This window comes from Populus alba, chromosome 19 (assembly GCF_005239225.2).
Source record: "Populus alba chromosome 19, ASM523922v2, whole genome shotgun sequence".
Lineage (NCBI taxonomy): Eukaryota > Viridiplantae > Streptophyta > Magnoliopsida > Malpighiales > Salicaceae > Populus > Populus alba.
This window is the reverse complement of record NC_133302.1, coordinates 12659479-12670759: the sequence shown is the minus strand read 5'-3', so window position 1 is coordinate 12670759 and position 11281 is coordinate 12659479. Positions and strand designations below refer to the sequence as shown.

At 35.1% G+C, this 11281-nt stretch overlaps 2 protein-coding genes across 8 annotated transcripts; one reads left to right on the top strand and one right to left on the bottom strand.

The window, feature by feature from the left end:
- Positions 1-633: 633 nt before the first annotated feature.
- On the top strand, positions 634-5631 carry LOC118042917 (uncharacterized). 6 transcript variants are annotated; one of them, XM_035050674.2, is made up of 13 exons: positions 635-867; positions 962-1126; positions 1253-1360; positions 1443-1577; positions 1701-1769; positions 1847-1943; positions 2036-2138; positions 2515-2725; positions 3513-3626; positions 4278-4409; positions 4647-4727; positions 5063-5179; positions 5373-5631. In XM_035050674.2, exons 1-13 carry the CDS (start codon positions 724-726, stop codon positions 5448-5450), a joined length of 1554 nt encoding a protein of 517 aa, XP_034906565.1. In that variant the 5' UTR covers positions 635-723; the 3' UTR covers positions 5451-5631. The 6 variants fall into 6 exon arrangements, 4 of the variants coding, with proteins under 4 accessions (XP_073262924.1, XP_034906565.1, XP_034906567.1 ...); XM_035050677.2 differs by having other exon boundaries at positions 645-759; XR_004686524.2 differs by lacking the exon at positions 5373-5631 and having other exon boundaries at positions 634-867; positions 4278-4450.
- A 583-nt stretch (positions 5632-6214) lies between these two features.
- On the bottom strand, positions 6215-9588 carry LOC118042919 (phosphoglucan phosphatase LSF2, chloroplastic). Of its 2 annotated transcripts, none has more exons than XM_035050681.2 (5): positions 9206-9588; positions 7796-8001; positions 7454-7624; positions 7015-7227; positions 6215-6506 (listed from the first exon to the last, which is right to left on the bottom strand). In XM_035050681.2, exons 1-4 carry the CDS (start codon positions 9501-9503, stop codon positions 7024-7026), a joined length of 879 nt encoding a protein of 292 aa, XP_034906572.1. In that variant the 5' UTR covers positions 9504-9588; the 3' UTR covers positions 6215-6506; positions 7015-7023. The 2 variants fall into 2 exon arrangements, with proteins under 2 accessions (XP_034906572.1, XP_034906571.1); XM_035050680.2 differs by having other exon boundaries at positions 6215-6529; positions 9206-9586.
- Between the last annotated feature and the right edge of the window lie 1693 nt (positions 9589-11281).

The following is an 11281-nucleotide window of genomic DNA, read 5'->3' as shown; positions in this document are numbered from 1 at the left end:
AAGAAAAAAAGAGAAAAGAAAGGAAAGATTCGGGCAAAAAAATAAATAAAATAAAAGGAAACATTAATAACATACCTTACGAGGAATAAAAATATCTTGATGAGAATTGATGCGAAGTAGAGGAGGAAAAAAGGATATGCTCCCAAAGGTTTTTGAAAGAAAAAAAAGAAATGTATACGAGAGACAAAGCAAAAATAATGTTTGTGTAAGCATATGAATATTTTTAGAATATTGTTTTAAGAGTTAATTTCAAGAGGGATTACTATAATAAATCAGAGAGTGTCCCCTGATTTATTTTTGCAATTGTTTTTATAAATTAAATTCCATTTGCAATTCAAATCAATACATTTAAAAGAATTCTCAAACATAAAAAATAATTTAACCCTTTGAATTTACATGGTTACAACAAGCTATAAATATATACAAATAGGGGTGATGATTTTTGATTTGGTATGGTTAGAACAAGCTATAAGTATATACAATAATACAGGACAATATTCTAAGTTGAGCAACATTGATAAAAATCCAAAAGATTTTGAAACTCAATTGATAATAATGGAATATAATAGGGACTAAACTAAATGATTTCTTTGAGGAGATAATATGCAACCTCTAAGAGTAGAGGGGCATTATGTAATTAATATATGCTGCGGAAACAAAGGAAAAGAAAAATGTAGGAAAGAGGAGAAAAAAGAAGAAAAAGAAGAGAAGGTTTGGAAGTGAATGAAAAGGAAGAAGAAAATGTCAGTACTGAACATGGTAATGGATAGGTGGAGGCCTCAATTAGATGCGATCCTCTCCACCTTCGTGTCCATCTACCCTCACGAAACCTCACCTCTCCTTCACTCCTCTTCCTGCTTTTTCTTCGTAATGATAATAATTAAATCTTGTTCTTCTTTTGTTTTGTTCTTTAAATTAATATCAAGAATTCATAAATTAACTTTAGTGTTTCTTGTTGCAGATTTTGAGTGCATATTTTGTAGTGTTACCATTGCGGGATGAAGGTGCAATCTCTCTAGGTTTATCGAAGCTTCCAGCTCTCTTTATCGGATCCTTATTCCTCACCTTGATTGCTGCTCCTTTATCAACTCTCCTTTTCTCTTTCCCTAATTTCTCTAAATCCAAGGTTGGTTACCATTTCCCTTTTTTTTTTTTTTTCATTATTATTGTGATTGTAATAATAAAATCACTGAAATGGGTTTTTATTTTCAATCATTAATTCTTGAGATTTCATGCCCACCACCACCACCAGGCTTTGTTTTTGATACACAGGTTTTTTAGTGTCTCTCTTGTTCTCTTCTTCTTTCTATGGCATTTCTCTTCCTCTGCTTTTGCTGAGTTTTCGCTCTTCAAGTCAAAGGTATTTTTTTTTTTATTTTTAATTACCAACAGTTTTTTTGTCTTAATTTCTGAGTAAATTGTCTCTTTTTTTTAATGATTAGGGTACTGTTGCTATATCAACTGAATTGAAAGAGGGTTTGAAGGTTGATGTTGACAGAAACAGTAGTACATATTCTGGAAGTTGGGATGATCATGGATGGTTTTATATTTCTGTCAGAATTGGATTGTTTCTCTGGGTATGATGAGTTTGAAAGCTTCTATTGGTTTTAGTTATTTCTTAAATTAAATGTTGACTGATTGCCTTGTGATTTGACTTTTTGAGTTTCTTCTATGGTTGGAATTTTTTCTTTTTTTTGAAGGTTGCGCTGCTTAATCTTATTACCATATCGTCGACTTGGGCTAGGGTTATTGATGTGATGGATAGTGAGGTTAGCATGCTGCAACATCGAGACCTTAAAATCATCATGGTTTTATATTCTGCATTTGACATTTCGGTTGTATTCAGTCAGGTTCAAGATTGTTTGGGTTCATTGGTGCTGGTGCTACACTTGGTCAGCTATTTGGATCGTTGTTTGCTACATCAATGGCTTGGTTGGGTCCTTGTATGTATGCTTCGGAAAATGATATTGTTTGTCTGAGTTTCTGTTTGTTTGAATTTGGTTTTAAATGATTGGTTGGTTCAATGCAATTGCAGTTTTACTTCTATTTGCTGCTTTGTTGATGGAACTAGCTGCACAGTCATCAAAAGGGATCAACAAGGATGTATCCCATCTTCCTCATGAATTATCTCCCATAAGGTCAGCCATTAGTAGTGATGACTTGTTACTGCCTGTTAGTAGTGATGACTGATTACTGTCTCTTAGTTCATGGATAATCAATGTTCTAGTTTTGTACAAACTGTTCTTTCAGAGTGAATGCAAATTCTTGTTGTTTGTATCTGATACATTTCTTTTACCCTTTTCTTTTCTCTATGGAGCTTTCACTTCTAGTCAAAACATTTGAACAATCTGGATGATCCAATAGTACTTTTTTAGCTTCTTAGACTACATACTACTCACCTGTCAAGAAAAAAAAATGTATTCAAGTTGGTCATATTATTTTGCATCTCTGGAAGAGTGAAAGAGCTTTTCAGGTGCTTTTTATGTAGCTTATTGGGATGCTTTTGCTTTTTAGGAAAGTTGATGCTGATCAGCATAGTGAGGCTGATGGACGATCATCACCAGCTTTCAAAGTCTCTTCTCCAAAGTCTCCTTCATCCAGGATGAGGCCTCAGCTTTGGGCCATCTTAGATGGGTTTCGGCTTGTATTATCTTCAACTTATTTGTTGAATGTGTCTCTATTCCTGTGGCTGAGTGCAGTTATTTCGTCATTCTTCTATTTTCAGGTAAAATGGAACTCTGCTCCTGTTCATGTACTCTGAATTTCTAAATCACCCTTTCCAAACAGATTTTATGATTTGACTGAATAGGAAGTAAACTAATTTAGAGAACTATCTATAATTTATCTTGCTTTTTGTTGATTTTGTTGTTATTAACCATGAGAAAAGCAAGAGGGAAGAGGAAGAGTGGATTGAAAGTAAAAAAGAGACCGGACCATGTTTTTTATACATGCACTCTGTTTCTCAGTTGGTCAGAGATAACAAGATGCTTATCCTTATCGTATAACTCAGTGGTTCTCACATCGTCAATTTTTTCCGGTTATTTATTTATTTATTTATTTTGTAATCCTTATGGCTTAAAACTTAGCAACATAACTAAGTGTTGCTCTCTTCCACTTTAACCCTTCCGATCCTGGGTATGACTGGGATTTTAATCTCAGGTTTACTGTACGACGGTTCATGCCAAGTGACTACCACTATGATAGCCGGAATATCTGCCAATTTTGCTGTCATTTGCTGGCTAATTTGATTTTTTGATATCTGAAACTTATTTTTTAAACATTTATATACCTGCAAAAAATATGTACAAGTAACATGAACCAGAATAAGTAATTATTGGAGCTGGGATTCCACTACAAGTAAATTCAAATTTAGGGAGCTTAAACTGTGTAGGCTTGACTATTGATATAAAATGATTTGATTTGTTGCCATTGCTCTAGATATGATTTATCCTCAACTATATATGAATTATGCGTATTTTATCTCACTAATGAATCCTTGTTTTCTTTTGTAGAAAGTAACAGTAATTGCCATGACTGTTTCAAGCTCTCTTGGAAGAAGAAAATTGTTTGCCCAGATAAATAGCTTCATTGCTGTTTTTATCCTTGCTGGACAACTTACTTTAACAGTAAGCTAATTAACCAAATATATTTCTTCAATGTTTTGATGTTCTGACTAGTTGTAAAACCAAGAAAATAGATAATACTTACTGGAGTTCCAGTATTAAGGAACTCAGTTGCAGAATTATGATCAAATTTAACAGGCGTCTTGCTCTGATTAGTTGTTACTGAGTTTCCCCTGAAGCAATTTTAATCTTTGTATTTCCAAGCCTCAGAGAGGGTAATTTCTGAAAATAAAATAAAATAATCTCATGGTTTGTTTGGATGTGGTGGATATAAAGAATATGCATGGTACTTTTATGCAATTGAATCTGAAATTTGTCCACGTAAAAAATGTAAAGAAGGACTTTTTGTAGAAGAATTCTGGTACCAAATTGTTTTTAGAAATGATATTCTTTTACACTAATTCAATCTTGAATCTTTAACAAATTGCATGATCTGTAGCAGAGAAATTCATTATGTCAGGTTCTGGTGGTTATTGCTGTCTGTTCATTGGGATCTACAATTACTTTCCTTAATTCTGCTTGATAAATTTCTTCATGTAATATTTTCTGTGTTTGTGCATCTCTGGGGACAAAACTGCAGTGTTCATTGCATTTCACATTATTAGAGTTCCTGTTTATCATTTGTTGTGCTTTCGCTTATCAAATCAAACACAGGGACGCATCCTTACTTTAGCTGGGGTTACTGCAGCAATATGCTCTGCTCCGGTTGCTGCCTTCTCAAATTTGGTTGCTATTGCTGTTTGGCCAACTTGGGTAGCAGTTGCCATCTGTGAGACTGTACGGAAGGTTTGTCACCATCGATCCCTTGCCTGCAGTGAAACAGCATTGTGGGTTGTATTTCTTTCTTTCTTCCTTTCCCAGTTTTTCTATTTGAATATAATAATGCTTATGTATCCAATTATCTAGAGTATTATTTGGGTGAATGCACTTTCCTCTTAAATTGTTGAGAACACTTGATATGGTTGAGGAAGTGTGTCCCATTCATTTTGAGGCCTCACGGTTTGGTTTTACCCTTACTTGCAGGTGGTTACTTATGTAGTGACCAGGCCTGGAAGAGAACTTCTGTTTACTGTGGTCACTCAAGAAGAGAAATACAAAGCTAAGGTTAGTAGATGTTTCTGCACTAATAAGTTTTATGTATCCCTGATTGAATTGGGCTATTAATACCAGATTTTGTTAACAAGCAGTAATGTTGCTGCTTACATATTGATCTCCAATCTTTTTCTCCCCTTTTGGCAGAAATTTTGTTTCATGTCTAATGTCATTTTTATGAAATCCCTTGAGACTCTTTTAGGCATGCATGAGTATACTTACCTTTGCAATTGATGCAAATAACATGGATTTCACGCATTTCTTGTTTGATATTACCATTAGATTTTTAATAATTACTTGCATATCTTCTACTGCATTATTTCAACCAGCGCTATGTCTTACCACAGGTTTGCATAGATGTCATTGTCCAACGGCTTGGAGATGCTACAGCTGCAGGAATGTACAAACTACTATTCAGCACTCTTCATGGGAGGACATCAACTGTGTCTCTTTATGCTCTGCCTGTACGTATATAACCATCAAATTTTATAGATTAATTATTATGGTGGTTATTGATCCAACCTTGTTAATTCCTGAGAACCTTAACGTAGTTCTGCACTACATCAAGTAATGCTCTGAAAATGCCATTTCATTTGTTATGATTATGTTTTCAACCAAGAATAATGCAAGGTTTTGTTAATCGTCTTTGTGCTGCAGATCTGTTTACTTTGGATTTTTACAGCATTCCATTTAGGACAGCGGCAAGCTCAACTTGCAAAGCTCCAGGCCGTCTGAACTTTTTTAGGTTTTTGAAGAATGATTTTATGTACAGTTATTGAACAAAGGAAACAAAGATAAATAATTCCTTTGTATCATTTCCTCTTTGGGGTTATAATTTTATATGCTGATAGTTAATGGCTGGTAGAGCATGTCTCACCATGTCAAATGCATGTACGATGATGTTTCCTTGTGCTAATGCTGCTCCACTGCTCCAACTTTACTCGGTTCAAGGCATGGTAACTCGACTTCTTTAGAACACAATTCACCAGCAAAACATTGCAATTTTACTGAACGCTAAGTTGAGTTGCAGTTGGTTGATCTGTGCAGATCACAGGCAATTGTATCAGTGGGAAAAAAGTGCTGCTGTGAGGTGGTTACACAGTCGTGAATAAATTTGATTCTATCAACTTAGCTCAAGACACACGATCGCACCTCTGACATAGGGTTTCAATCTTTGTAAGAGCTGTTGTGAACTTCACCTGTTATCTTTTCCTCCCATCTAGCGCCAATTGGGGTGACCAAGAACCACATTATCTGTCATCATGGCGCAAAAAAATAAAATAAAATAAGATTTGTACCTAACACCCCTGAGCCGAGGCCATAAACAGAGATAGCGTGGACATTGTCCAGGGCGGTTTTCTGGTTCGATAGCTATTCACTGTAAAGCTCGAACATCGATTCTTTTTTATGAACAGTGAACAATACCTAAACAAGAGTGTGTCCCTACCCCCAGTTAACAATGAAGTAACATTTTCGGGGAGGGATTCTGAAGATTGATATTTGATAAATCCTCCAAGATTATTATTACACCTGCACTAATTCACGGAGTTTCCCAATATTAGGTACATAAGTACCATTATTGTACATTTGGATACAGGTAAAGCTTCCATTACTGCTCTTAAACTGTGCTAATCGGAGTTCCTCTGCCTCACTTTTTTTCATTTATTTTAACAAAGTGCACAGGTTCCAAGTTCATCTCTAGCCATGAGCTACCATTTGCCTCCCCTGCAAGTTCCCTCGTCCCATGAAACCAACCCTTTGCAGTTGATTGATTTGAGTTTCTCCTCGTAGCTGCTTTATCAAATGAAATTATCCTGGGTTAACATGATTCAAACAGTCAGAATGTACATCAGCAAGGTTCCACTTTCATATGATAAACTAAGGGGTAGTATAATTATATAAATTATGCATGCTTTGTTTTGGCAATGGCTAGAAGGATAACTGAAATTAGTCCTACCATGCATGCAAATAACTGACTTTTGTGCAGGATGATAGTTTGCCCTTCAGACTTTGAGGGCACTAGAGGGTGTCAGGGCTAGATGAATCTGTGTCTCCTATTTATTTCATCAGGTTTGCTTGCGTTTCACACGTGGTCAAGGCAGGTATAAGTAATTTCACCAGATTAAAATATAATTATTTTGTTATCACATTTTTATGGTTATGCTGAGTAGCGAGATGCGCTGCTAATCCATCTAGTAATGATCAGACAAAATAACCTCCAGGAGAGATCCCTTACTTTCTCATATCACAGCCTCAGAATCTTGAACTAGAATGCTTTGCAAGACAACAAAATGTTTACCTTAAATGCTTATGTTCCACGGAGGGAACGGACGCGATCTTGAATCAAGTGCCTCTCCCAATCTGCTATATCTTCAAAAGCATATTCTGGTAGACTCTCAAAGGGCTCCTTCCATGGATCATTCTTCGCTAGATCATAAGTAGCTGCTCGTATTGATCTCTTACTGGGTCCACAAGGTCTCTTCGAAGTTAGTGTATCATAAGCTGTATTAAGCTGTCCCATACCAGTAGCAAAAATGACAATCAGAAAAATATGCTCCAGTTTGCGAAACAATCAATCAAGAAATTGTATCAAAACAGTCACTCTAGAAGTCCGATAATATCACAATATCCATACCAAATATAGCCCACAGTTTTGTAAGAAATCATATCAATATAAGTCCGAAATTTAAAATAATAATTTTTGACAAAAATAAATAGTAGAAGAGTTGAGAACTAACATTCATGCAACAAAACCAGAACATGTAAGCTATAGCGACAGCAGGGGCTCTTCCCAGTCCAGCTGTGCAATGTAGGTACACTCTGCCTTTTCCCTCAGAAGTAGCCCATTCCAACGATGAAACAGCTTTGGGTAATGCACTTCTCAAGGAATCTGGATCGAAATCTGTAGCCTGAAGAAAGAATTATATTTGCAAATTCATCCAGTTAGCACCAAGAAAACACTGGTAAAAAAATAAAACGCGGGCATGAACACATGAAAAATGGTTGAAACATATAATAACTCATTTTGGAAATTGGAGTCTTCTACATGTTTCAATTTACAATGAGTAGCACTTTCTTACAGGCCTTCTCATATGACGGATGCCAAGTTGTTGACATCTCTGTATAATAGACTGCAAGTCAATACCCCAATACTCAATGTCCTTGTCCTGCTGCAAGTTTAGAATGTAGGCCACATTCTCCTCATGTCTTAGATGTTCTATATCTTCAGGTTTCTGAGGTTGGGATCCCACAATCACATTATCAGTTATCAATGTGTAGTTCATACCTGAATATAGCATGTCAGTTATCGACTGAATTAAGGAACACAACACACATGGTAAGAAAACTGGAATGCATTTAGCATAAATAGTTGGAGTACTAATGGTGGAACCTATACTGCAAGATACATAACTTCTTTGCAATCGTTTAGATTTTAGATTTGCGTTGGTGATGGTAGTAGCTCTATCAACAAAACCAAACCTCATTTACAAACTAGTTGATATGGGTGTCTACAGTTCACACTCACACACATCTTTATCAATGATTTCTGTAGCCATTCAAAAGAATACTTGTACAGTGTGGCTTCAGACTTTTCTATTTCCAAGTTAGTCAAAGGGTTAATGCAATTTCAAAACTTGAACCCTTTTATTTTAATCCTTGTACCTTTAGACCCATGTATGTCGGGCTGTAATAAATAAAACTGATACAATTTTTGGATCAAAAGTCTTTCTTTTAAAAAAATGGCTGGGTCGATCCCAGCCCTTTTCCATAAGATCTAGACATGTATAAAATGCTTTCATTCAGCTGAAAGCTAATATAATAGCGCAATGATAAGTCATCTTTCTCAAAAGTGAAACAGATCAGGATTATTTTTTCTATTGGAAATTTGAAAGCTTTTCCCTAAAGTGTGTCTATACAACTATTGATTTGTAATTCTCAATACCTGTATCCGAAATTAGAGGGTGACAGCGGAAGCATTGCCGGGAACATGGTCAACTCCATTAAAAGATAGAGAGTAAGAATTCATGGAAAAAGTAACAACCTTTTCTGTACTAAGCTTCATACTTACGATGAACAGACAACATAAAATTAAATAAATTGAGGATAAAGGGATGCCATCCAGATTCAGATGCTGCCTAAATTATATAGTCATTGACCATTTCAAAAAATTAAAAACCACAGAATGGGTTGTTATTGGATTACTTCAGAATTGAATTCAACAACACAACTTAAAGTATTTAGTATTACGGAAATTTCATTGTATGGCAAAAGCATGAAGAACCCAGAAAAACATATCCGCCAACGTGCACATTCTCCTTACTTGCAATCCATCAGAGAAAAACAAACTGAAAGTATGAAAGGAACACAAAACACTGACACACAGAAACGGATGAACAAACACAGTACCAAAATCTTAGATGGAAATGAAAGATGAAGATCAAGAGCAAGAAATAATTAGGAAAATGAAGGTAAAAGGGAAACTAACTAACCAAGATCATGATGATACTCGTATGGGTTCCTCATCATCCTTTTCATGGCAATATTATACTCTTCCATCCTGTTTGTTGAGCTCAATGATAAGTTTGTTCCTGTGGGGTTGTCCTCAACTCCACTCCCATGACTATGAGCTGGTAACTTACAATGGATTCCAGTTCTCCCCATTTTAAAGCAACTCTTAAAGACCATAAAATTGCAAGTGGGTTTCTTTCTCATCACCAACAAAATTCCATTTTCAAGTGGGTATGTCGAAACTGTAGAGAGGGAAATGTTGCTGCTAATACCAACCATATTTTCTCTCCTGATGTTTCTCCGAATAGGAATTCGTGGGCGTTAGATTTGCTACTATCAACTTAAGCCACTCGTGACTTCCTTCTGATATGAACTTTTTAGGAGGAAAAGGAAAAAAAAAAAGAGTATTGCGTCAATTTGGTACTCAGATTATTGTAAGATATGCAATTGAATCCTCATGTGTGTGTTTTTCCTTACCTTTTTGCAATCAAGTTCGTGTATTTGTTTGCAATTAATTTTTACCACAAGCACATGGCGTACAGTAACTACCCCTCTTATTTCAATTGTTTTATACTTTATCCAGCTAAATTTGCGTTAACTTATATCTATTGAGTGATTGCTTGAAAGCATGTCAATTGTTGTTTTTCTTCTCGGTTACAAATATTACTGTTTGGTACACCTTTTAGAATACGTTTGTAACTTAAATTGACGCAGACACCTTCTAGAATTTGATAAATGGATAGTAACTTAAGAACCTATCTTAAAGAATCAAAATTATACATTTTTGGTTGTTGATGCAGACACCTTCTAGAATTTGATTTAAATGGATTTTAAACGTTAACCCAGCAAAAATCTCTCTTGAAAAATCAGAGTTATACATAATAATCATCATCACTTTATGTTTATAAAAAATGCAAAAAAGTAGTATTAAATTACAACAAAGTTGATTAGATATTTGAAGAATTCAAGTTCAATAAAAAATTTAGTACGAGAATCACTCAAACATATAAAATAATAAGAATGCTGATTTTTTTTTTCTTAAAAATAATTTTTTTTTTAAAAAAAACAAGTCTCTACAAAAGAGTATTTATACTAAAAAAAACTCTAAGTCTAATAGGATATCCCTAATAAATATGGATAAACCTAATAAATAATAATAATTCAATGAACATAAATTTAAATAAAGGCTCTAATATCTCTAAAGGCCTAATAACAACTAAAAGATAAATAAAACTATAGCCTAATTAATTTAAATAAAACTAAAACCCTTTTTGTGGTGTATCTGGGACAGTTAAAGATGAACTGTCAAGGTGTTGGCTTTGTAAGTACTCTACTAAGTCAGTACTGCCTCATACCAACCTAGTCAAACAGATTAAGAAACAGGTCCAAACTATTCCTCTCCTCCATCTAGCTAACCCGTTAGCTCCTAAGATAGTTGAGACTGATGCCTCTGACCTAGGTTATGGTGGAATTCTCAAACAAGTTCAAGATTACAAAGAACAGATCCTCCAATACACAGCCGCCCACTGGAATGATTGCCAGAAAAATTACTCTACTATAAAAAAGGAGATCCTTTCAATTGTTCTCTGTATTACAAAATTTCAAAGTGATTTACTAAATCAAAAATTTCTTTTACGTGTTGACTGTAAATCCACAAAAGAAGTTTTGTAAAAAGATGTCCAAAATCTTGCTTCAAAATAAATTTTTGCCAGATGGCAAGCTATTTTAAGCATGTTTGATTTTGATATTGTCTACATTAAAGGAGATTCAAATTCCATTCCTGATTTTCTAACCCGAGAATTCCTTCAAAACAGGTCTTGATGCCTCTGAAAGCAAAGACCAAAGACAAGGGGAAAGCTCTTCAAACCCAGCCTACAAAACCAGAGAGCCCCAAACCCTCTACAAAACTCATGTCTTCAGCTATCTTAGCTGCCAAACCAATCAAATCTTGGTATGAGGCAGTTATTGAAGAAGAAGAAACTACAAAACCCCAACAGGACCAAACAGACGCAGTTCAACATTGGGTTGACACCATTTCCAAATCACTAGAATTACTC

Excerpts from the sequence above, each read along its gene's own strand:
- LOC118042917 (XM_035050674.2), top strand. The coding sequence starts at position 724 with ATGAAAAGGAAGAAGAAAATGTCAGTACTGAACATGGTAATGGATAGG. Across the intron at positions 1,944-2,035 it reads AATGGCTTGGTTGGGTCCTT|TTTTACTTCTATTTGCTGCT; the intron begins GTATGTATGCTT and ends ATGCAATTGCAG. Across the intron at positions 5,180-5,372 it reads TGTCTCTTTATGCTCTGCCT|ATCTGTTTACTTTGGATTTT; the intron begins GTACGTATATAA and ends TTTGTGCTGCAG.
- LOC118042919 (XM_035050681.2), bottom strand. The coding sequence starts at position 9,503 with ATGGTTGGTATTAGCAGCAACATTTCCCTCTCTACAGTTTCGACATAC. Across the intron at positions 8,002-9,205 it reads CGAGTATCATCATGATCTTG|GTATGAACTACACATTGATA; the intron begins GTTAGTTAGTTT and ends TGCTATATTCAG. Across the intron at positions 7,228-7,453 it reads TCTGGTTTTGTTGCATGAAT|CTTAATACAGCTTATGATAC; the intron begins GTTAGTTCTCAA and ends GGTATGGGACAG.